Source organism: Thunnus maccoyii, chromosome 2, assembly GCF_910596095.1.
Source record: "Thunnus maccoyii chromosome 2, fThuMac1.1, whole genome shotgun sequence".
NCBI classification, from domain to species: Eukaryota; Metazoa; Chordata; class Actinopteri; order Scombriformes; family Scombridae; genus Thunnus; species Thunnus maccoyii.
The window spans coordinates 9,451,089-9,477,124 of record NC_056534.1 but is presented as its reverse complement, the minus strand read 5'-3'; the positions used below and the strand labels follow the sequence as shown (position 1 = coordinate 9,477,124).

At 39.6% G+C, this 26,036-nt stretch overlaps 1 protein-coding gene across 1 annotated transcript; it reads left to right on the top strand.

Annotated features, from left to right (window-relative positions):
- Positions 1 to 1,876: 1,876 nt before the first annotated feature.
- Positions 1,877 to 26,036, top strand: LOC121880814 (general transcription factor 3C polypeptide 1). Its single transcript, XM_042388352.1, has 40 exons — positions 1,877 to 2,357; positions 3,125 to 3,334; positions 3,498 to 3,674; positions 3,783 to 3,926; positions 4,641 to 4,737; positions 4,821 to 4,944; positions 6,054 to 6,233; positions 6,404 to 6,519; positions 6,843 to 6,895; positions 6,990 to 7,372; positions 7,467 to 7,523; positions 8,525 to 8,661; positions 8,756 to 8,880; positions 8,981 to 9,134; positions 10,383 to 10,486; positions 10,774 to 10,916; positions 11,894 to 12,247; positions 12,395 to 12,540; positions 13,150 to 13,247; positions 13,339 to 13,435; positions 14,349 to 14,532; positions 14,643 to 14,739; positions 15,015 to 15,147; positions 15,230 to 15,317; positions 15,695 to 15,759; positions 15,983 to 16,091; positions 16,182 to 16,324; positions 16,931 to 17,073; positions 17,151 to 17,235; positions 17,340 to 17,452; positions 18,579 to 18,638; positions 18,739 to 18,832; positions 18,964 to 19,136; positions 19,682 to 20,314; positions 21,216 to 21,355; positions 21,539 to 21,643; positions 21,735 to 22,024; positions 23,278 to 23,843; positions 23,949 to 24,135; positions 25,611 to 26,036. The coding sequence occupies exons 1-40, from the start codon at positions 2,137 to 2,139 to the stop codon at positions 25,821 to 25,823; spliced, it is 6,741 nt and encodes a 2,246-aa protein (XP_042244286.1). The 5' UTR covers positions 1,877 to 2,136; the 3' UTR covers positions 25,824 to 26,036.

Genomic DNA, 26,036 nt, shown 5'->3' with positions numbered 1-26,036 from the left:
TGCTTACATGTTTATGTATCAGCAATAATAATCCAATCATATAGCCTATTACAGTAAAATTAGTCATTTTACAAAATAAATACTTTCACTTTTGATACTTTTAGTAATACATCTGTACTTTTGCTTGTGTAAAAATCTGAAAGCAGCATTTTTACTTGTAATGGAGTTTTTTTTTATGTGATATTGCAGTGAAGTAAAGGATCTTAACATGTTTTCACCACTGATCAAAAGGCATGCTTATGGATGTGAATCTGAATGTCATTTGAACTCAGATATAAAACATTTCACCTCTGATGTCTTAAAATCTATTCACCTGTATATTTACTTGGAAGGGCTTTAAAAATAATTCTTACCTGAGTGATGCAGCGCTCAGTTATCAAGTTATTCACTGAGTTAATGATCAGTGTTCCTTAATTTGTGCTTTTTTCCCAGTAAAAATGATTTATGCTGAACTTAAAAGTAAACTGTTGTTTGACAAAACAATCCCAGTTTCAAGTCCACATACTTTTTTTGTCCAGAGCCTTCAACTGTATCCCACAGTCTTCATCAATTTAAAGGCCTTAAATACTATAGTAATTACAAGAAATATTTAAACAATAACCAGGTAATATTGAGGTAATCAGATATTGTAGTAGTGAAATTACTCAGCAATTACTAAACAACTGCTGAAAAAAATAAAGCAGAAAAAAAGAGGTTTTTATTAGTAATTGTTTTGAAATTTAATGTAAAATGGTTAATTTATAGCCCAAAGTGTAGGGTTAAAGGATGGGTTCACAATTTTTTAAGTCTATCTGAAAATAATAGTCAGGTGCCCAAATGAACATTGAAATAGGTTTTTCTTGCTGTAATCCTCCTGTTCATAATGACCATTAAAAGATCCCTTCATAATGCACCTACAATGTAAGTGATGGAGGCCAAAATCTACAAGCTTCCTTCTGTGCAAAAATATATTAATAAGTTTACCTGAAGCTAATATGAAGCTTCAGCCATCCAAATTAGTCAAATCAACATTTAAGACAGGCAGACCACTTAAAGGAACCTATGTTCACAGTTTTTCAAGTCTGTCTTAAAACAACAGTCAGGTGCCCAAATGAACACTGAAAGAGGTTTTTCTTGCTCTAATTGTTCCTCCTGTTCATACTGGCCATTAAAAGACCCCATTCAAATACACTTTCATTGTAAATGATGGGGGCCAAAACCTACAGTATGTCCACACAGTCCTTTTGTGCAAAAAATCCATTTAAAAGTTTAAACTTTTAAATGGATTTTTGCACAAAGTGACTGTGAAATGCTGAAGCCTCATATAAGCTTTGATAATTTTCTAAAAGCTTATATGAGGCTTCAGCATTTCAAGTGCATATCCGCCTCATTTACCATCTTTTTAGCATCAAATTCCCTCTTTGTGTTTCCTCAGACAGTGTTAAAAAGACTGTAATGTTGAAAGATATCTACTTGATTTGACTCATTTGGACGGCTGAAGCTCCATATAAGCTTCAGATATATGAACAAGAGGGATGATTAAAGCAAGAAAAACCTATTTCAGTGTTCATTTGGACTGACTTTTTGTTTTAGAACAGATTTGAAAAATTGTGAACTTGTCCTTTAATGTGTAAGGTAAGCAAGTAGCTGAATAGTTTCTAAGTGATGTACATTTTCAGCAAGAATTGTACTGTAAAGTAAAGATTTTTTTGTTAATAAAATACATATACCTGTATGTGGCTGAAATGTATCTTCTGTGTCTCCTTAAAGCAATATAATATTCTCATTTAATGCGTCCATGAGGAAGATAATTCAGAAACTGTACTTGGACGCCATCTTGTGGATTTTATCTTTCTGAAAAGACGGAAAAGACGCACAACGTCGTGAGGTCAAAGTTGAAATATGACGCAAGCACGTTCACAGATACACACCAGCTGGGAAGCGTAGCTGGAGGACGCATGTGTAAACAAGTTTTTATTGTAAATTATTTTATAGGCAGATATATCAGATCCTAAACCACGTCAGGAGGCTAATGAATTATTTCTTTATTATGCAGTGAATTTATTATTCGTTGAACGACCACACAGTCTGGTGCAGCCGTTGGTAATAAGCTAACATGACTGCTAGCTGACAGCATTAGCCCCGTCGGTGGCAGTGATGGATCCGTTGAGTATAGTTGAGGATGAAGTGGCTTTGGAGGGGCTGGACGGGATAACTATTCCTACTTTGTGGATACGACTTGAAGATAGAAAGCCCAAGTTTCCCCTGAAGCTCGACGATGGCACCAAGGAGCTTATCTGGAGGTCACTTATCAGCAACACCGACCTGAAGTTCTACCAACTCCCACAAGAGAGAGAAGATGTTATACTGTATGACAGGTGAGTTTATTATTCTGGTTTACAGCGTTACTAATAAAGGGCTCATCACAGATTTAAAAAAGAGAAATTAAAAGCTATTTTCCCCACTTAGTTTGACTCAATACACCTAGCTTTTAATTAATCGTTGAGTCATTTTTTTTAAGACTTTCAAATACTCTGGTTGCAGCTTCTCAAATGTTAATATTTTCATGTTTCTTTAATCCTCTATAACAATAAACTGAATACAAAACAAGACATTTGAGGGAACAGAGACATTTTTCCCAATTTCATACATTTTATAGCCCAAACAACTAATCGATTAATCTAGATAGATAGATAGATAGATAGATAGATAGATAGAGACAAAAAGCAAAAGAAACAATGCAGTTAAAGGCTAAGTTACATACATTCAAAATATTATGAATATCACAGATGTGATGGATAATGCAACAAAAAAAGTCTTGGTGTGCAGTCTGTCAGTCAGATTAATCAATATTGAAAATTATTGTTAATTGCAGCTAGGGCTGAGCTCTAATGACTATGTGGGTAAAGGCAAATAATAGAACAGTCTGGTAAGTTCAGAAAATGACATCACTTTACTGTTACAGACAACACTTATGCTATATCATGATATTACGATATCCAAAATCTAAGATGATATCTAGTCTCATATCATGATATCAATATAATATTGATATATTGTCCAGCCCTAGTTGCAGCCCTAATTTCATGTTCCATGTGCCTTTTTTTTTTCTGCTCCGACTTATGTTCTAAGTGTGTATTTTCAGGTATAAAGAAACTGATTCAGAAGGGGGGACTGAAACCGCATCAGGGTTTTCTGACACAAAGAAAGATGTCTACCCGGTCCAAATTGTTCCTGAAAACAAGGATGGGATACAGGGCTCGTGTGCCTTGTTCAAAGAGAGGAGAGACATCACAAAGCTCGTCCGCTCCAAGTCTGTCACCCCGTTGGTGAGCCTGGAGGAGGCTTTGAAAAGGTTTGTAGGCTTTATCCATATTCTCTTGAACAAAGTCAGGAAAAAAAGATGTTGAAATACAGCAAAAGGAATCACCTCATGTATTGATCTCTTAGATGAATTTATTTACAGTCATTTGACTGACAAAGTTGTTCTCCCCTCTTTCCACACCTCACCTTTTCAGATACGGGCGAAAGCTTGTAGTTGTGGCGTCTCAGAAGCTGCGATTTCGGACTCTGATTGGTCCTGAGAGCGATCCTGATTTGAAACTCACCGACGACTCTTACTGCGTGTTGGAACGAGTGGGCCGAGCACGCTGGCAGGGGGAGCTACAGAGAGACCTGCACGGGTCCTCCTTCAAGTACGAGACACACACACACTCGTTTAGCACGGTGTTGTTGCTGTTACACCGTGTTACCAGCAGGGACTTCAATGGTCACCATTAACAGGCAGTGTTATTTTCTCACAGGATCGATGCTCGAAAGTTGCACTACATGAGGAAATCTCTTGTTAGACATGGACTTATCAGCATGCAGTCTCAAGCCACACGACTGAATTCAGGACAACAGCAACACTCCATCCTTCTGCTGCTCAAACGCTTCCACATCAACAGGTCTGTTTAATTCTCAACACTGTTCTACTGTTCTGGACTTAACATTACCGCAATTTCTCTTATTGTATTAAAGGGGACATATCATTTTCTGTTGTTTTTATACTGTTATGTTGTTTGATGTCTATGTCAAACATGGTCAAAGTTCCAAAACATGAGGTGAACGTATGTTAAAATGCTCCCTGCAAGCCAAAAGCCCAGATTTCGACCTACTCTGAACACTTTGTTTGCAATGTCACCTCTACTTCCTCCTCGAGATGACATCAGATCGTTCGCACATGCCCACAGACTGGCCGTCCGTTTGGTAGCCTTTGTCCCTAAGGTTGTTGAGATGTTCACATTATCCACTCTCATATTTCCGGGGAGGGGCAGTTTCTGGTAGGAAACCAATCAGAACAGAGTGGGCTCATCACGAGGGGGCCTTAAAGAGACAGGAGCCTGTTTCAGACAGAGGCTGAACTGAGGGGCTACATAAAGAGCCAGTATAAGATAATTAAGGAGTTTTTTGAACTGTGACTCATACAACAATATTCCACTGCTCTGTTATTGAGATCTTGGAGGTTAGGGTTTGGAAGACCAATGATTTTGGAAGCAGTGTGTGTAATATGGGACACATAGCATGTTGAGAAAACTGCACTTTTGACAAAAAGCTACTTATTGGGGCGCCAGCGGATTGATTGAGAAATCAAGTCCCCTTAAACCCTTTTGTTCTTTCAGGAGGACAAAGTACGACATCCTGATGGAGTACGTGTCCAACCATCTCCAGCAGTCACCTGGCCAGATCGCCACTTTGATGGCGCTCAGAGAACAACTTGTGAGTATCTCTGTACGAGCGTTAGGTGGTTGTTGCTCTCCGTGTATTCGTCTTTGTGTTAATAATTGTTTGTTTTCTTGTAGAATGTGAGTGATTGTACTTTTAAGCGTGTATTTCACTACATGCGAACTGCGAAGTTGGTGGAGTTTTGCCGTTACCCTCTGGAGGACTTGGAGCCCACCGGCGGGCCTTGCCTCGACAAAAAAGGTAAAGTACCACTGAAAGAAAAGAAAGGCTGCAACTAGCAATTACTTTCGTTACAGATGAATCTACCGATTTATATTTCAAAGTTTGCTCTATTAAATGTCAAAAAGTTATGAAAATATCCCTTAACAAGTTCCCAGAGCCAATGGTGACGTCTCTAAATAGTTGGTTTTGTTTGACTTACAGTCCAAACCCAAAGATATTTAGTTCACCATCATTTAAAACAAAGGGAAGCAGCAAATCTTCACATTTGAGAAGCTCAAGCCTGTTAATCTTTTCAACAACAGCACAAGCAACATTATTACAAGGCACCATGACATCTGTATCACAAACATTATATATTATGGGTAGCGAGTCTTCATATAGCTGTACATGGTTAGTAAAGTATAGAGCAAAAAAAGAAGATAAATGAAATTGTAAGAGAGGCAAACCAACAGCCACGTTCATTATTCTAATGAATATATCACATCATCATACATCGTTTTTGTATTATACAAATGATTTCTCAGGTTTAAGTAGAAAAGACTTTCCATCCTATGAATCTCTTTGATAATTTCAAGCCGGCTATCCGCTGTGGATCTGTAAACCCTTACAAGTTATTTTCTTGTTCTTCTCAGCAGATATTTTCAGAAGGAAGGAAGGTCACTTCCTGTTATTCCTTCTGGCAGATCACAGAAATAGAACAATACACAGTCCAAGAATATGTTGCATGCTCCTTCAGATATTTTTCCAAACTATTTGCATCTTTGGATTAAAGAATTGTGGCATATTTGTTTGAAAAAACTATTGAAACAATCACTGGATTATCAGAAGTGTTTCCCATAATCCCATTATTGATTAACTTCGTTTCAGTTATACTGTGGCACACAAAACTTTGCTGCTCTTATGAAAAGTATGTTTTTTGTAGGTGTAGTTTAATGAGATGATAAAACAAATAATATGACAAAGTTCATAAAGTCACTAGCTAGAAACTCAGTATTTCATTTTAGAAATAGTGACGTGATGTTAACGATGCTGCAAACATGCTCACAGCTGACATGATTACATTCAGTCATGTTTTTGCCATGTGCCTTACGCGTGCGCTGCATTATTTATTTACTTGTGTGTTCCAGGTAACAAAGTGCTCGTGCGCTGTTTGAAACTGTTAAAGCCATACACAAAGAAGGGCGTTACTGATGATGATGACGATGAGGACGAGGAGGAAGAGGATGAAACTGGAGCGAGACTAAGATCTTTCCCTCCGCTGGGGCGGATCATGGAGAAAGATTTCCTGTCGCAGGCCTATCATCTCGGTATGTTTGTTGACCTTCTCAAAGGAACAGAAGGAAATAAATCTATTTTTAGACATTTTGTTCAGTTGTTATCTACTGCAGTCTTACTGTAATGCTCCAAAAGTAACTTTCCTCACCTCCAAATGACTCATTTTATTTATTAACACTTGCCTGTCTCTTTTTTCATGTAGTTTTATCCTGTGGTACAAAGGGAATCGCTCAGAGTAGTTTAGGGGTCAGAATGAACGTCGGAAAGCTGGAATCTCGTATGCTCTGCCGAAAGATGGAGAGGGATGGTACGATCAAGGTAAGGCCAAGACTGTTAATATAGAGAATTAATTTTGTTGGCACCAACCAAAAATCTATTTCTCTTGTGGTTTCTTATTGTATATTCTTTATTTTTGCTTCTCTGTAGATGTAAATTAGGTGAACAAAGTACAAGAAATGAATTTCAATATAATACAATTGAAGGTAGCGCCACAAAGTGCAGCCACAACATATATGTCAGTATAGTATTAGGTAGTATTTAATGTAGGGATGTTTTATTACATATGGTATTACTTTGTAAGTTTTTTTTTGGTGTTTTTTCTGGTCAATCATTTCATGTGTGTGATGTCTTTCACCCTGCAGGGATTCATGGAGGATGAGGGTCGGCAGAGGACTACGAAATTTATTAGCCATAAGTGTGTATCTATAAACAGATGTAGACACATTAAAGCCATGTCACATCAATCAAACATGTGTGACAAATACTGTTCTGTTCATGTGTTCTGACAGGTTCGTGGGTGTGAGTGATCAACTTCAGCTGGTTGCTAAGGAGCAGGAACGCAAGAAGCTGCTCTACTCTTCTGCACCACAGACATCAAGCGCCGCATCCGCTTCCCTTAAAACACCGTCGACCTCAAAGTCGACAGCAAAGGAAAACACCAGAACTCCAGCTGCAAAGAAGACTCAGAAAGCAGGCAGAGATAAAGAGGAGGAGGAAGCTGGGGAGATGAGTTTTGATAGATCGGATGCGGGTGATGAAGTGTTGGATGGAGACGGAGTTAAAGCAAGAGGAAAGTCAGGAGCAGGAAGAAAGACGGCAGGGAAGAAAGGCAGCGTGACAACGAAACAGACACAACCTGAGACCTCCATCATACAACCTACTACCGCTGAATGTGAATACTCATAAAACCTTTGCACATTCACAACAGATGTGACTTAAACAGGACTTTGTAACCACCCTCTTCTCTAATTTCTGTCATCGTTCAGGTGAAACCCCAGCTGGGACCAGTATGACAGCTGACTCAGTGTCTGATCTAAGATCAGGTGAGAAACGAGAGGGTCTAACTTTATAGGAAAGTCATGTCCTAAACTTGATTTCTGGCTTGAAACTGTATCTTAACAAGACATACAAACATGGAAGAAACAAATTCTTCATATTGTAAAGCTGGGTTGGTATATCGGCTGTAACAAAACATTGCAGTGCAGAAAGGCCAAATATGGATATTGGTAACTGCAGCATAAATCCAGTTGGGCTTTAATATCTAGGACAGAGCTGTCAGTCACGAGCATGAATGACTTCAACCATATGTAATCAAATTTAAAGGATTAGCTCAAAATGTTGTGAAATAGGTGTACTCACTGTCTTGCCAATGAGAAGGTCAATACAAATACAGGTGTGAAGCTACGGGCAGCTCGGCTGACTCTGTCCAAAGGTGACAAAATCTGCCTACCAGCACCTCTAAAGCTCATTAATTAACATGACATATATTGTGTGTTTAATCCTTAAAAATACATAGTGTGTAAATAAGACCAGGGTTTTGTGTTTTTATATCATATCGGAGCTTGTAAATAGCTCTCACACATACTTCTAAGTCATATTTATACCTGGGAAACTGAATGTTGTGAAAGTTCAGCATGTTTCTTCCTAATATGGAAGTGATTGAAAATCTAGCAAATAGGGACGCTTCATGTCAGCCAGAGTCTGTCGTTCATGATGATTAAACCCAGATTAAATGGATAAAGTGTTATGTTGTCGATGCACAGTGTTTTTAACCCTCACTCATCTTGAGCTGTCTGGTGACCTGAACGCAGCATATTTCTTGGCTAGGCGGTGTGACTCCCTGGAGTCTCCGCTGGTTGCAAGCAAGATGTAACATATAAAGATTAATTAGTTAGCTGTAGAGGGGCTGGTAGGTGGCATGCATTTGTAACTGTGTTTGTTACTGTGATTACTTCAGAGTTAAAAAGTACTTTTCCATGAGGCTGATTATATATCATATGTGTTCACCTTTGTTTATTTCATTTTGAACTGTCTCGTCTTTCAGAGCAAGCTCCGGTCGAGGAGGAGGAAAGGTCCAACTCAAAACCGTGCAGTCCTTTCCTTCAGAGTGAAGCATCTAACGAAGCCAATAAGTCAACAGAAAACAACATTGTGGTTGTTGAAGATGTTTATCAGCGGAAGGTCAGTCTGAAGGGTTGATTTCAGCTGTTTGAGATGTGTAGGTTAATGTCAAACATAAGAGCTTAACCCCCCCTCCTCTCTCTGATTGGTGCAGGCGTCCAGGAGTAAAAAATCCAGAAGAGCTATCGAGAGGTCTCATGAGACCTACCGCCTCTTAAAGAGGAAGAACCTGATTGTTGAGGCTGTGCGCAGCTTGAAAATCATAGAGGGCCTTTTCCCGTCAGTTTGCATTAATCTTCTCATTTAATTCAAAAGAATTGCATTTTATTGCCCAACATGAGAGGGAACAAAAATGTCAACATATTCTGTCTTTCTCCAGGCTTCAGAAGATGATTAATGACGAAGAGAAGCAGGATGGAGTCAGCTCAAAGTGCTGCAAGAAGACTATTTTACGTCTGGTCCACTGTCTGGCGAGAGAGGGCTTGCTAAAGATTTACACGACCACTGTCATACAGGACGGGATCACCAAGAAGGTACACGCACTCACCACACATGACGTTTCCAAGCCTGTAGTCATTGTATCCACTGCCTCTGATAAAATAAAACTACTGGCTACAAAAAATAAATGATTTTTAGCCTAAATGCAGTTATTTAGACTAAAGCCAGTTAGCTTAGCATAAAGACTAGAAACAGGTGGAAACAGCTAGTCTGGATCTGTTCTTGCTTGTTTAATCTGTACAAAAACTGAAGTGTAGAAACGACATGTGGTTTTGTTCGAACCATACCAATAAAACTATTCCTTTAAGCCTGTTAAGTGTAACAAAGGAGTTATGGAGACTCGTTTCTGACCCACATATGTTTTTAATTAAAGCTGGTGCAGAGCGACTGGTCTGGATGCATTGGTGTTTGGCTCATCCAGAAATAGGAAAAGAAAACAAAGAATAAACTTTAGCATAAAAATTTCATCTTAAACAAGCCTTTTGAGCAGGTGATATTATTATTTAGGTGATATTACAGACTACGGAAATCTTTTCTGGTCTGTGACCCTGTTTTGAGGTCCCAAAGTTCTCCTTAATGGGGTCTCAACCCTGAGTTTGAGAAGCGTAACCACACTGTAAATGAAAAAAAACCCAATTTCCTTTGTTTTATTAGAAAATCAGGGTCAAATTCCTGAAATGTGAGTTTTCTTTTGTGAAGCTTCATCACTGTAAAAATGTTTCATTTTCAACTTAAATATTACTGTCGACTGAAAGAAGAATCTGTCCTAAAAAAGTAATGAAGGGCTGAAACCAATGATTATTTTCATTGTCAATTAACCTACTAATTATTTTCTTGATTAAAGGATTAATCATTTAGTCTGTGAAATGTTATAAAAAATTGATTTGCTTGTTTTGTTTGACAAAGAGCTTAAAACGTTAAGATTTTATATTTAAAACAAGGAAAGAAAGAAAATTGTCATATTCGAGAAGCTGGAACCATCAAATTTTTGGCATTTTTGCTTGAAAACTGACTGAAACCATCAATCAGTTATTAAAATAGTTTTCTGTTGATTGACTAATCGATTAATTGCTTCATCATTAAAACTCGGTAAGGTTGGAAAATGCTCTGCAACACAGCATCTACTAGCTTTTATGCTTTACGCATTCACTCACTTATTCACTCATACATTACAAAAATAAAGTGTACGCACATAATAAATACACAGAAGTCTATAAAATAAATGTGAATGTTTGTTAATTGTTGATGTCTCCTCTCTCTGTCTGACGCTCTTCCACCTGCAGATCGAGATGATCGTCCATCCGTCCGTTCAGCCCAACGATGACATAGTAACCCGAGTTATTGAGCAGGTCCGCTTCAAAATCGCCAGTTCGTACACAGCTATACGGTGAGCACAACCAAATACTGGACGGTAAATAAGTCATATACAGATTGGTGGCAAACTGAAGGGGAAAAATCAACATTGGTGTTTTGATGTTGGTGGAGAAGACCTCCCATATGTGTTTGTTTGGGTTGAGATGTGTTGATTGTGAAGGCAAAAGTGTCTTTCTATAAAAATGTGCTGCACACTCACTACTGACTTATATTAACTTAATGTGTTAAAGAACCGGAACATGTCTTGTATCTTGTTTCTTGCCTCAGCTCAACTGTGTTTTGTCATTTTGGTCACTTCAGTATGCAGAACGCTGAAGGGAAAACCAGAGAAGAAGAAAAAGAGTCCGAGGAGACGAGCGCCAACGCCTCTAAAACCCAGAGAAGCAAGGCTGAAAAAAAGAGAGCGCTCAGTAAAGACGAGGAGGAGTTCAGACCCACCCCAGGTTCTCTTTGATTGTGTGTTATAGAAGACAAAGTGGGACGAGTTATTTTAGTCGGAAATAATAAGTCTGTTCAGCTTCAGGGAGGTTGAACCATCAGCACAGACGATCAGTAACTGCTTTGAAAAATGTTGTATTGTTTAAAAAAAGTAAAACATACAAATCTCAATACATAAAGACTTCAGTAGGGAGGACGTTTCCAGTCACATAGCCTAAGAATCTCTTGCCTCCGCATCTAATGGTGCACTAACAGTAGAGGGTGAGTATTGTACACTTTGCAGTTGTAGGATTTTGGGTCTATTTCGTTTTATTTTTATATAACTATGGTGCTGAGTTGTTCCTGATTGCAGTGACAAAACTTGCTGACAAGTTATTTTACACTATACGCTATAACTCTCATTTAACTCCACTGACTGGTGTCTTTGCTATAGCAACAGCATACAAAATAACAAATTAGACCGTCTCATCAATTAATCTGTTGATTTTGTTTCTCAATTTATCGATTGATCATTTAGTCTTTAAACTGTCCATAAAACAGTGAAAATCTGTGATTATCACCTCCTAAAGCCCAAAGTGATTCATCATATATGATGAAGACAAGCGGCGAATTCTCACGTTCCATCAAATATTTGGCATTTGTTTCTGTAAAAATGACTAAAACAGTTAATAGATGATCAAAATAGTCGCCAATTGATTTCCTGTTCATGAACTAATTGATTAATTGACAAATCATCTCAGCACTTTATACCATAGTGACAAACTAAATATGATTTTCCATCATTTCCACATTGTAACCCTAGTATGGTTGATATCAGGTATATTATTGTTCAATTCAACTGACGTTATTATCAAGAGAAACATTTAGAATTTGGACTCCACAACTTCACCCACTTTGCTGCCATATTTATCTTATTAACTGACTGTACATGTACTGTATTGAGGTTTTCTCTTTGTATCTTCTCTCTGTCTTTCCTTTATAGTTCGAGGATTAGGGAAGACATTAGGCTTCCAACCTAAGATGCATCGTCTGCGTGTTATTCATAACTTCCTCTCGTATGTGATCTATGGACACCCGTGCCAACACAAGTCAACCGGATCTGACCTGTCCAGTCAAACACCGACTCCCCCAAACAGCTCCAATCAGTCAGGCACCAACAAAAACATACAAAACTCCAGAAACACAGACGGACAAACTCGGTCATCTGAAAACGCTGCCAGCGGCTCTGCGGACCCACAAACTGTAGATTCTACCGTGTCTAATGTGACATCAGGCGATGAAAAGGAGGAGCCGAAGGATAAATCGACATCTGGTCACTTTCTGTCTGACATGAAAGGTAAGAGAGCGTTGTGTGGGAACTCAATGGTTTTGTACCGTCCATTTTGTTTCTTAATGAATTAACTTGTTTCAGGGCAGGTTTCCACATTTTTTTTCTCCCCTACTAACCACCTTCATTTTTCTGTAATCTGCTTCTTTCTTGTAGTGTATTCAGAGGAAGAGTCGTGGAAGAGATTCGTCCCTCCTGTTCGCATACACAAGGAGTTTGGCAGCGGCTGGGCGATGGTGGGCGACCTGCTTCTTTGCCTTCCTCTGTCCATCTTCATTCAGGTCGTACAGATCAATTATAAGGTGAGCGTGACCATACCTACTGTGCATTGTGGAAGAAAAGGTGTTTTTCTCTGAATGTACGGACACACTGGAGCCAACAGAGTCATGGTGATATGTTTGTCTCATATCATGTTGTTACTTTACATTACAGTACACCTAACAGATATATATGACAACGCTCTGTATCAAATATACTGTAGTATTCCTCAAACGTCTGCTTTTGTCCCGACCAACAGCCCAAAACCCAAAGATATTCTGTTTACTATCACAGAAGACTAAAGAAACCAGTAAATATTCATATTTGAGAAGCTGGAACCAGAGAAATTTGGCAATTTATTTCTTAAAAAATGTCTCAAAACAATAAATCAGTTATCAGAATTCAGGATTTTCTGTCGACTAATCAGTGCAGTTGTAAAATGATATATACTGCCAGTTTCCTTGCAGTATAAACACACAATGTGCAATAGCTGTTGCAGACTTACTGTCATACGCTGGCAGTAAACAGGTGTTATTTGCACGTGATAGTACGCCCATGAGGAAGGATGGAGCACATACAACACATACAGTCTGACTCATGGAATCTTATTTGGGAAAAGTGCGCATCAACTAACCAATCTGTCGACTCCACAGGTCGATGGACTGGAGGAATATCTGAACGACCCTGTGAAGCAGCACCATCTCGTCAGAGCGCTGCCCGCCAGAATGAAAAGACAGCTGCTTTATAAACGGTAACTTTCTCTCCGTCTGTCTGTCTGTCTGTCGCTATAACACATCATATTCATAACTCTAAATCATTTATTTATGGGTTCTTTATATCAGGAAATACATCTTCACTTTCCATGAGAACCTGCAGAGGTTGGTCTACATGGGTCTGCTGCAGTTTGGTCCAGTGGAGAGATTCAAGGAGAAAGACCAGGTACGAAGAAACCAGATCAAATCAACGTTGTGATCACGGATCACTTCACCAAACCAAATAAATATCATCAAAATGTCTGAGAGTGAAGACAAATGTTTTGATTTGATTTTCACTTGATGCTCAACTTGAGTAAATGCAAAACATTTGTAAGTATTTTTAAGTGTTTTTTTTATTTTCCTTCATGGTAAAACACAAACAGAATAACTACCAACATACAGATAACATGGAGTTCAACACTGGAAGTTTTAAGTGTCAAAAGTTCAAGTAGTGGCGGTAATATTAAAAATGATAAATTTAGAAAAATACAATAAAACATGATGAACTCAATAAGAACGATGAGAAAAGGAAAAGCAGATGACAAACACATCAGCCAGAAGATAAACTTCAGCTTAATTATACATCACAGGATGGTGGAAAAATAGAATTTATCACAATTTTATTTACTTTTTTCTTTGTTTGTTTGTTTTTTGTGCTTTCAATTAATGTAACAAACTTGAATAAGGAATCTATTTGTCAGTACTCTTTGCTTGCGTAAAAAGAATTTGGCCACTAGAACAGAAAATGAAGTAAATCAAAGTGACAACACATCAGAAAACACCTTTGAGACTAAACAAGTATGTGGAGTTAACTTTAAAAACAAAGGAAGACTGAAATCTCCTCAAAAGTTCGTTTTTGCTTCACCGGTAAAAAACAAATAATTAGCACATTTCCCACAAAAAGCAAAAGGGATAATATCTGTATAATATCTGTAAATGTATATCTATCAGAAGGAGTATTTACAACATGTGTTTTAAACCAAACATGAATGGATAACATCAAGAACTTACTGAATTCTCGGTGAAAGCAAATCAAATTTCAGTCAAATGTAAGGAATTCTGTCTCATCATCGTTCTCCATATCTGCCCCGATCCAGGTGTTTGTGTACCTGAGGCGCAACGCCACAATCGTTGACACCACCAACGCCGAGCCTCACTACTGGCTGGTCACGGAGTCACCTGACAAATCATTTGAGAGGCGTCAGTACACGTTCAGCACTGCCGAAGATGTAGAAAACTACTGGTTTGACCTGATGTGTGTCTGCCTCAATACACCACTGGGTACATACATACACTCATCACTGGTGATTATAAGGAAAGTTATGCTTTACAATGTTTTTTTAGAGCACTTAGCATTTTGTAAGATGTTTTTGTGTGTTTGCGTTTTTTAGGGGTTATCCGCAATAAGAGAAACGTCACAGACGAGGAAGCGGCTCCTTCCTTTGTGCATGAACGCAACGTGTTCGTAGGACTGGCATACCTGCTCAAGTAGGTGGAGTCTCTGTAAGCTACAAGGAAAAATAAAGACTTTGTTCTTTCATGTGTCACCCTTCAATTTAACATGACAAAGTCTTGGCTGCACATGAAAAAGTACATTTGTTAAGGTATAAAGTATCAGCTGTAAAGAACATTTTAGTGACTTGTCAAGTTTTTTTTGTTCTATTCTTCTCAAAAACTCACAAAAACCAGTTGAAACAGTTCAGTTTACCACCAGTGTGTTAACATAAACTGGTATATATATGTGTCTCTGTATACACACACAGGGGCAGTTGGGAGGTGTGTGATGACGGGTCGATACCAGGTGACGGTAAAGGAGCAGGAGGTCTGGACTCTGAATTCTTCGCTCATCTGAAACGCAACTGGTTGTGGACAAATCACCTTCTTTCTGTCAAAACGGTACAGTCTATTTGTAGCACACGGATACGGAGACATGGACGAGCACGGCCTATCTTTTGGTTCAATGCATCTTTATTTTCAGAAACCCAGTGGTTCAGAGGCGAAGGAGACCAAAATCAGACTGAAGAGCCTCCTGAGTAAAAACGCTCTCAGGATGGCACTTAAAGCTGGTGAGTCGCTCGGAACATAATGAATTTTCTGCTTACGTACTTCCTGTACAGAAAAGATTAACTAACACAAACTTGATCGACCAAGGAGATAGCAGTTACAATTCAAAGTGTCGGTGTAGACCCAGTGAGTTGAACCACTTTCAGTTATTCAGGCAGCACCCAAGCGACCTTGTCCATAGTCACAACATCACTATAAGATTATTAACTTTAGCGCTGTCTCTATGGCAACAATCATAAAGCCAGGTCGACTCGACCGGGAAGAAAACAGCTGTCTGTCCCTCACTGTCTGCTTGTCTAATTAGCATTTTCATACATGACACATATATGAAAATTCATTCATATCTGTATTTGTTTTCATTTATGTCTGGATCTAACAGGAGGATCTACTTCACCTCGTTATGTGACTGCCAAACGATCACTGGTCAGACAAGAAAATATTGAGGTATGACTTTATTATTATTCTTTTTCTGTGTTGTTTTTGTCCAAAAGAAAAGAAAAATTGTTTTGTTTATTAGTGCTTGTTCAGCTGAGGTTATCTACTACAGACACAGTGACCCACTCCTGTACTAGTTTAGATGTTGGCGTTTGTGTTGTTGTGTCCTGTTTAACATTGCGGCTGAGAAAGAATAAGGTATTGTTCTCTGTTCTTGTGTCTTTGTTACCAGGTGGCTATTGAGCCTGCTTCCAGAAACCAGCAGGTGGTCGGAGGAAAGCGACAGAAGAGAAAGAGAAGCAGAAAGGAGGTTATCAGGGCCCCACGCAAGAAGAAGAAAGGTATGAGCAGTCGAACATAAAAATCAATGCATCTGAGTGAAGATGGACAGTTTACAGATTGTGTTTGTGTGTCTGCCGTTTGCCTTGAAGAGCCCAAGAAACGCACCCCGGCTCATGACGAGGTGGACCACCGAGCTTTGAAGATGATGACCAGACAGCGAGTCTACTGGTCTGTACAGGAAGACTCGCTGATGATGCTCTGCAGCGTGGCCTCACACCTGCTCAACAGCCAGGTACACACACTCTAAATCTGATGGGTCACAAGATGATTCAATGGATTGGAAAGAAAATAAAACATATTTCTTTTATGCACAATTGTGTTCATATTTCTGCAGTTTTTTTTCAGGGTTTCTGCAGGTCTTAATGTCTTAAAGTATAGAATTTAGTTTCCTTTAAAAAAAAAAAAAAAAGGTCTTAGAGGGTATTAAAAAGTCTTCAATTTCATTTTGAAAAGTCGTTTTATATTTTGCTTGCTGGAGACAGCGATGTTAGTTGAAAACATTTTTGTTTTGTGTATTTTACTTATTTATTTATTGCAGTATCATACTGCATTAGTTGTATTTAGGTGTACCTGATGATGAACTGGGAGTGGGTGTAGATGATCGCTGTATACGTTAGCTGCCTTGAGTCACCACAGTCTCATAATAAACTGATTTGAATAGTTACATAATATGCGTATATTATTACAGATGTTTTGAAGATGCATCCTTTGATGATCATAAAATAATAATTGAAAGTTTTTTTGTCCAGCTGTTCAGATGTTTTTATATCATGTCATTAGTCACAATCATGTATTTATATACTTGTTGCTAACAGAGTATATTGTTGCTGTGTTGCAGTTAAAAAGGCCGTTCATACCTTACTGTGTGGTAAGAGACCTGCTCCATGCAGAGTTTGAGATATCGATGGATAAAACATCTGTCGCTGTCGGACGTCGCACACGATACATCCTCAAGAATCCTCAGACGCTTCTGAACTACAGGTAGATGTAGATGATAATAACACACTCGGTCTTAAACACACTCATGCCATTTTATTCATCTAATGTGTGTGTTGCAGGATCTGCCTGGCGGAGGTGTACCAGGACAAAACTCTGTTGAAACTGTTGGAAGAGAACAAACCTGCTGATCCTGATAAACCAGAGGTGTTTTTTTGTTGTTGTTGTCACTTTTTTTTTGTTATTTCTGCACATTTGATGTTTTCTGACTTCACATTATTGAATATTTCTGTCTGTCGTTGTTGTTGTAGGATTGTGCTAAAGCATTCTCGGAGTATGCAAGGCTGCTCAGACTGAAGTTTTGCTCTGTTATGAGCGCTTCTGATATGATCATGTCTGACACGAAACAACAGCTCTTTTCAAGGTAAGGAGAGCAGGAAGTTTAATGTGCTGACTTAAGACAAGTAGGGACGTCTGGGACAAGACACTGAGGTCACAGAACAACAAAGCTCTCTCTCAGTGCAGCTAACTCCTAACTGCCTTACTCAAGACTGAAGCCATTTTTTATGAGTTCACTGCTGCTCAAAAAGTGAAAAGATACAATGGAGAACAGGACTGAAACAGATGAAACCAGACAATGACATTGTGGTTAACACAACTGCAATAACAGGATGTGGAATTACCACAATAAAATTGACAATTTAAATGCTTAGAGACCTGCTCTCATCACACCTGTTTTCAGCAGCGGTTAGCTGGTTTCAGTTAAAAAACAACTGAAACCAGCTAACCGCTGCTGTTATAACTATAACAACTATAAACCAAATGTACACTGCCTGCTCAGCACCAAAGAGGACACAGGCAAAGCGACAAAGCTAGTGCACAAAGTGACTTAATAAATGTCTCACTGAAAACATTAAGCTAAAAGTTTTGGTTCTTAAACATTAAGTTATTCATGACTTAAATAAGGTCAAAAAGATGGGAAATATGCTTATCACTTTCTAGAGGAAAGTTAGTTGAGAAGATTGATACCACTCTCATATATGAGATGAAGCTACACAGCCAGCAGCCAGCTAACTTAGCATAAAGACTTAAAACAGCTAGCCTGGCTCTGTCCAAAAGTAACAAAATCTGCCTTTCAGCACCTCTAAAGCTCACCAATTAACATGTTTTGTCTTTTTTTAATGCATTAAACACACACACACACACACACACACACACACACACACACAAAGTGTAAAAATGACTTTGGTTTTGAGCACTTAATTTCTCTGGCACATAACCCCTGCAAAAGCAGAGCACTGACATTTTTACACTTCCATTTTTGTGTGGATCAAACAAGATTTTTTTGATACCATTTACCATGGAGGTACCTTTTTTTTTGTTACCGTTTGACAAAGCCAGTTTAGCTATTTCTCTGTTCCCAGTCCTTGTGCTAAGCTAACGTTACCCGGATTATATAAAACATAAAATGCAATTTATGATTAAATTATTTAAGTCCACAGTTTAGTAATCACCAATCATTTTGATATTCTTGTTTGTGTGTGTTACAGGTTTAAAGTTTGCACAATAGACAACAGAAAACAGATGTCAAGCAAAGACACTCTGACCTGGTAAGGATTCAGTTAGGCTTCAATTATTTTCCTCATTGAAGAATTATGATTTTTTTTTTTTTTTTAATGTTGGCAGTTAATTCTTTCCTGTCCATTACAGCACAGATGACATTCATGCCATAGTGTTACATAATGTGATCCAGAGCACTCTGGCCATGACCAACAGTCAGATGAAGACCTCCAGATCCTTTCAGGTGCGGCCATGTTTAAATGTCTTCCTCCCTTTACAAAGTCTCCCTTGACGTCCAGTTGTTGTGCCGGCTCCATTCTCCTTTCCTTTTACTCACAGAATCGTTTCTGATGATCCATCTGTCTTCTCTCTTAGACTTTCCATATGTACAGTAAGTATAATCAGGAGCTGCTGTGCCAGGTATTCATACAATGCAGGAAGAGGGGTCTGGTCAACCGCCGTCGTGTCAATCAGCCCTTCGGGCCCAAGAAGAACCGGGCTCTGCCCATCCTGCCCATGTCCTACCAGCTGTCTCAGACCTACTACAGGTACTACAGGTTATTTGTGTTATTTAACCAGGAAGTTTCTGGAAATGCATGATGTATTTTACCAAAGATATCTATCTGGTAAACATGTATAAAAAAAAAAATAATGGATAAATTTGGACATAATGACGTAATGATATTTTAAATGGAAGCTGCTCGACTTTCAGCGTAATTATACAAAAGCAGTACAAAAACAAAAAACACAAATCCATGTGACTTTGGAAATGGGAGCCACTGCTTTCTGGTATTTTCACTTTCCCTTTTCTCCTCTTCACATCTATTTTATCACATCAATCCAAACATCACAGTGGTATCAAGATGAAGTTTTCTCTTGTGGCGTGTAAACATTACATCCCTACCAGATTTTTTTTCTGTTTAGTTCCTGGAGCTCTTATGTTACTAGGAATATTTGGTGAAAAATCCATAAGTAATTCTGCTGTTCAGTCACCATTTAGACAGCAGCCGTGTTTGAATCTATCCAACACTACTGTATTTACTGTTTAATTGCAAAGCTTTTTGACCCTGCTTCTCTCACTCTTCCCTGCCAGGTGTTTCTCATGGCGTTTTCCTCACTCGCTGTGCACCGATTCCTTCCGCTTCCTGCGGACTCTACTTAACAACAGGACAGACAACAGGACGGAAAACAACAGACCTGCCATCGCTTTCTACCATGAGACTGAAAACAGGACAGAGGACGGGGAGGTAGTGACGGAGAGAAGAGCGCGGTCCGAAAGAAAAGAAAAAGAGAGCGAGAGAAAGAAAGATAACAAACCAGCGAGTGAACCGGAAGTACAACCTGAGAAGTCAAGCAGCGACTCTGCAAAGAAAGGAGACGACAACCAGAGCAAAGGGGAAGCAGACACGGAGCTGGAATCGAACGATGAAAAAACTCGCCTCACCGCTGGCTCTGCTGAAGATCCATCCACCGGAGAGCAGACAGACAATCAGCAAGCCAAAGAGAAGCAGCTGAGTGTTGCTGCCGCCTCGAACGCAGCGGCTCGAGGTTTAGAGGAGCTTACAGATGTGTCCGACATGATGCCGTTCTCTATGGACTCTCCGGGGGGAGCCTGCGTGGTCTCTCTCAGCCTGATGACTCTGGGACTGCTGTCTGTGTATCTGTCCATACCTAAACAGATGGTGGTGGTGGACAGCAACCTGGTGGACAACGATGTAGTGAAGAGGTATGTGTGGTGGGTCTAAGGCTGTATTCAGACCAAATCAGGCGGTGCAGCGAAAACGTCCCATCCATTTGAATGGGGATAGTGTGTTTCGGCTTCGGGCGTTTTGGCCGCTGTGGTGCCGCACCAGACTTCAGCTGGAAAGTTGAGCCAGAGTCAACTTTTGGAGAAACGTAACCCGACGTCACCGCGGTTGAAGGCTGCGGTGGCCAATCACAGCCGGAGATCAGACTGATCAGAGCTGTAAAACTCCGCCATGACGAAGAACAAGCACGCTACTAGGACGAGGGGAGGGGAGAAGTAAAGTTAGACTTTGTTGTCAGCTTCCCGACACATTTTAAAAAAAGACGAGAGAGAGCGCAGCTGTGGTCGAGCGAGCTGGAGAATGAATGAAGAGAGGGAGCGCTGGTAGCGAGAAAGCCGATGAATCAGATCAATAAAAAGTTATTTTCTGATTGTTTAAAAACACGCCCACACCCCCACATACCTCCGCTCAACCCTCCGGCTGAACACGGCACCGCCTGATTTGGTCTGAATACGGTCTAACTGCAGAATATTGTATAGTGCACAAGGATTACCTTTGATCAATTTATTACAAGTAGAGCGGTTGGTTAATCTGCCCATAATTTCTTGGATTACTCATTTAGTCTGTGAAATGTTATAAAGTAATTAAAAAGTGTCCAAGATGACGTCTTCAAATATCTTGTTTTGTTCAACCATCACTCCAAAATGCAAAGATATTAAGTTTATAATAATATGTAAAACAGAGAAAAGCAGCAAATCCTCACATTTGAAAAGACGGAACCAGAGGATTTTTTCACTTGGAAAATCACTGAAACAATAAATCGATTATGAAAATAGGTTCAAATGATAAAACAAATCACCTTTTCTCTCTTCCCTTCAGTATGGCAGCACTGGAGGAAGAGGACGATGATGACGACGACGGTGAGGAATGTGAGGGCAAAAAGAGGATGGAAGTGAAGGCCCATCAAGCGTCACACACCAACTACCTGATGATGCGAGGATACTGCTGTCCTGGCATAGGTAGATTTTTTTTTTTACCTACTTACTTGATTCTGATAGATCACCGTTTATGAAACCAGGTGTGAACTTTTCCCATCGATATGATTAACATTATTGGAATCTCGCCGCACAGGGCTGAATATGAATGACAAGTTAAAAGTCATCTGTTCAGTTTTCCAATTTCCTTTTTTCCTCTGTTTCTAGTTAAACTACGTAACCTCAACACCACTGACAACATCGTGGTGGAGTCCTGTATTATAAGGTTGCAGCTACAAAATACACCTGCCCACCATGTGTTCAGTATGGAGAGTAAGTATGAACACATTCAAGAGATGTGAAAATAAAGTTATATTTGCAGAAAATAATTCCTTCTCTCACTTTTTCCTTCTTTTTTTTTTAGATTCTCCACCACTTGATTTGTCCAAATGTGGTCCGTCTCTGCTGCCCTCCATCCTCAGCGACACTGTCTGTTCCTCCTCCACTTTTCCACCCAGCGTGGAGGAGTGTGACCGGCGTTTGATTCGGCAGAAAAGCTACTCTCCTCAGGATATTGAAGCTTGCGCTCAGCTGAGAAGGAGCTTGGATGAAGCCGGTGAGAAAGGGCTGGATGTGCACGACTTATACCAGGTTCACGCACACCTGGAGGAGCCACAGTCTGGATGCAGCAGGAGCCTGCAGCAGTATATGAAGGTAAACGCACGTACAGCTTAACGAGGCCACGGTGATGATGGGTTTTTAGCGTCGTGTGTCTAGGAATGACAGTTTTGGTAAAGATATTCATGTTTCCCCTCAGGATGAATTGTAATAACTTTGGTGATCCCTTAATTGTTTTAATTTTAGCACCATCATCAGGTCAAAATTTAAATTTTTCTAATACTTTAGTTTATGACCAAATACCTGCTGAACTAATGACACTCTCATCAGTCTCAGCCATAATTTGTGTTTATTGCTTATTAGCAAATGTTAGCATGGCGGTAAACTCAAAGTCTTGTTTTCTTCTTTTGACTCAACTGACCCCGTCCCACTAGCGTTGCTACACCTGTCAAGCTTTCCACTCGCACACGATATATGCAGTTTACAATGATAATGGGCGAGATTTTGTGAAATGTGAAGCAGTTATGTTAAAGTTATGTTTTGTAAACACTTTATCCTGGTTTCAAAAACCTGGATATGCTAGCTGGAGTACTCGGATGGAAACCAGGATACTTTGTCACGTAAACACCCTGTCCAGGTTTCTGAGGATTCTCCGTTAGTAGGGAGGCTGAGATGTTGAGGAATAAAAACACAATTGGACACAGATGATCAGAAACCTGGACACTGTATGAATCATATAAACAGGAATATGAATAACCAGGTTTCGCATGTTCCATGTAAAAAAATATCCAGAATATGATGAAAACCAGCAGAAGACTCAAAACCAGTATACTTACGTACATGTTAACACACTCACTTCATAGTAATTTTTGAAACAAACAGAAGTAAACAAAAGCAGCGTCTCATTCCTCAACTGACGATCATTATTTTTGTCAGCTAAAATAGCGACTGTCGCTAGCATATTCTATCATTTGTAGCTAGTCAACTAAGTAATGTGGGGCTAACAGGACTTATTCTACTTTGTACATTTCTACATGTAACCCCACAAAATGTAGTTAGCTATTGATATGCTCCATGGCTTTGGGAGAAAGGCTAGCTAGTTAGCTAGGCATGCTAACGTTTTGCAGCTAACATTATTTGCTCTGTCTTTTTGGTTTTGAAAAGGACCGACCTCCAACTCTTACTGCAGCCCCATGTACACTTGTACTGGTACTGGTCCCTGCCTAGTTACAGTTACTAAGTAATGATTGTACACTGACTGTTTGGGGGAGCAGTTTAGCGTAATTTTCTAGCTTCCTGGCATGTATTTCTGATCTGCTTTTCTCCTCTTTTTTTTTTTTTTGCTCCAGGACTTACAAGAAGAAGGCCAGGTGTTAAAAGTTGGGAGTTTGGGTGTTCGTTGGGTGCTCATGCGGCACGCTGACCCGTGGCTTCTGACTGTAAACTCCAAACAGTGGTCCCAGTCACGCTTAACATCTGGCAGACTTCCCTTTTTGGAGAACCAGCACAACATCCCCTTCATGCGCAAGAGATGCAGGCGAGAAGTCCGACAGGAGACAGAGGAACCGCCAGCAAAAAAATCAGCTATGGACAGACAAGAGGGCGAGCACAGAGAGGATGTAGATGGATTATCAAGCAGCACAAAAGAAAAAATTAATGAGCAGGAACAGCTGGAACAGAATGATAAGGGGGCAAATAAGGAAAGTGGAGACAAATTGTTGAATTTGGAAGAGATAGAAGTGAACCAGACACAACCTGAAGGGCAAGGAGTGGAGGAGACAGGACAGGAGAAAATCGAAACTGTTGAAAGACAGGAGGAAAAGAGAGAGCATAGAGCCAGAGCGAACAGTATAGACGATGAAAGAGATGAGGAAGCAGGCTCTCCCCCAACAGGACAAGCTGATTTTAATGAGGAGTAAGCACAGAGTTTGACTAAGTGATTGTAATTATTCCTTCACAGTGAATTTTGTGATTCCTCTTTCCAGTGTATCATCTCTCTCTGCTCCTCTTACCCACGCAGGGAGAATCTGAGTTTCATCAGCCGACCGTGGCGCATGGTTGATGGCAAGCTGAACCGGCAGGTGTGTAAGGGCATGCTGGAGGCCATTCTTTACCACATCATGTCCCGGCCCGGACTCACACAGCAGACACTGGTGGAACATTACAAAGATGTGCTGCAGCCAATGGCGGTACTGGACCTCGTGCAGGTAAACGCACAAGTAATCTCATCATATTCATACTCAAAATTGTCTTTCAGTATAAGAAACACTCTGAATCACAACTGTTGTCTTAAAAAAACAGGGTGCCAGCTGACTGAAAGTGTTTTCCTGCTTTGTTCTGCATTTTCTCTTGCTGTGTCCCCATTCACCTGTCTGCATAATTTTTACATTAAAAAGAAGAAAGAAAAAAACAACACCGTAAATGGAAAAGAAAAAGCTGAAATATTGCAAAAAGGTTTTCACACTTGACTGTGAGGTGATAAAAGGCTGGCTGATATTGAAGAGCTTGCTGCCACTCAAGACAAAGTGTTCATGTCATGCTATTTCTAGCATCCCTCCAGTCCACCAAAAAGCCCAAAAATTAAAGAATAAAATGAGCGGGAGTCATGAGGTTGACAGGAGGAACAATTAATTGATTAGTTGCCAAATATTAAATTAATCACCAACTATTTTGATGATCAATTAATTGATGGAATCTTCTTTTTAAGAAGAAAATTTCCTAATTATCTGATTCCAGCTTCTCAAATGTGAATATTTTCTGGTTTCTAATATTTTCTGGTCTTCTATGATAGTAAACTGAATGTCTTTATGTTGTGAACTGTTGGGGGCAAAAGACAATTATCAACATTTTTCACCATTTTCTGAAATTTTACAGCCCAAACAATTAATTGATTACTTGAGAAAATAATTGACAAATTAATCGGAATCGGAATAATCATGAGTTGCAGCCTTAGTTGTACCAGAGTTAGTGTGGATGTTCCTCCATATATAGTGCTTCCTTAGTTTATGCAGCATTTAAATAATGTGCAAATATTCATTTGGGCAACTTACTTGCTCATGTTTTTATGCATTTCTTTTTGAATCAAATTTGTGCTTAAACCTGCAGTAGTGCAGAACATATAAATGAACGTCTGTTACATTGAAGTCCGTGCCAAACGCCAGATAAATCTCTCAGAGATTATACCAGAGTTTTTAATCTGGTGTCAGGTTTGACATTCCCGCACTGGCCAGATGAATGTATGAATGCAGACTTCCTGAGCGGCTAACTTCAGGCTAGCTCTCCACTAACTTCCAGTTAGCTCTCTGCTAACTTGAATGGGGATAAAATAATTTAATCGTGCGGCTCTTCTAGACTTTCCAAATGTTAACGGACCGAATGGATCAAATTCTGAGAATGAAACGAGTCATTTTGCGTAGGGTTTGTGTGATGCTCAAAACAATTTATCCTCCATTTTACAGCCGCAACAGTAGTGATGGAGCAGGCTACAGCGGAGCCTATGACATAAGCACATGTTGACAGTGTTTTTGTAATTACGCTCACTGCCAGAAGGGGGAGACAAAAGTCCCGCACACTACAGCTTTAAAATGATTTTAGTGATATTATACAACACATTGAACACTAAATGCTTTGAAATAGAACCTTTACAATTACCTTCTCGACAACCTCTCTGTCTCCTCTGTAGGCGCTTGTAGACATGGGCTGTGTGACGAAGAGAACTCTGGTGAAAGGTCCTAAACCCTCACTCTTCACCCGCTCGGTGTGCCAGACCAAAAGTGAGACAGAAGTGAAGATTGAGGAACCAGACGCTGTGTTTTATGAGCCCACCATCAGCTGCTCCCTCAGGCTCAGTCAAGTGTTACCCAACGAGCGCCACTGGAACTACTGCATACAGTGAGAGTAACCGTGGAAGTCACATGGCCTGTACTGTCCTGGCTCGTCTCTGTTTCACATCCGTTTCATTATCAAGTTTCAGGTAATCAGGTTCTTTGACAGATTAAAACTGATTAGGTTCATTTCTGGTTTTACAGAACAGAGACTTTTTGTACATTTTTTTTTTTATTCATGAATTTTTTTCAGTTGTGGAAGTTTTGTTTTTTTTTTGTCTTAA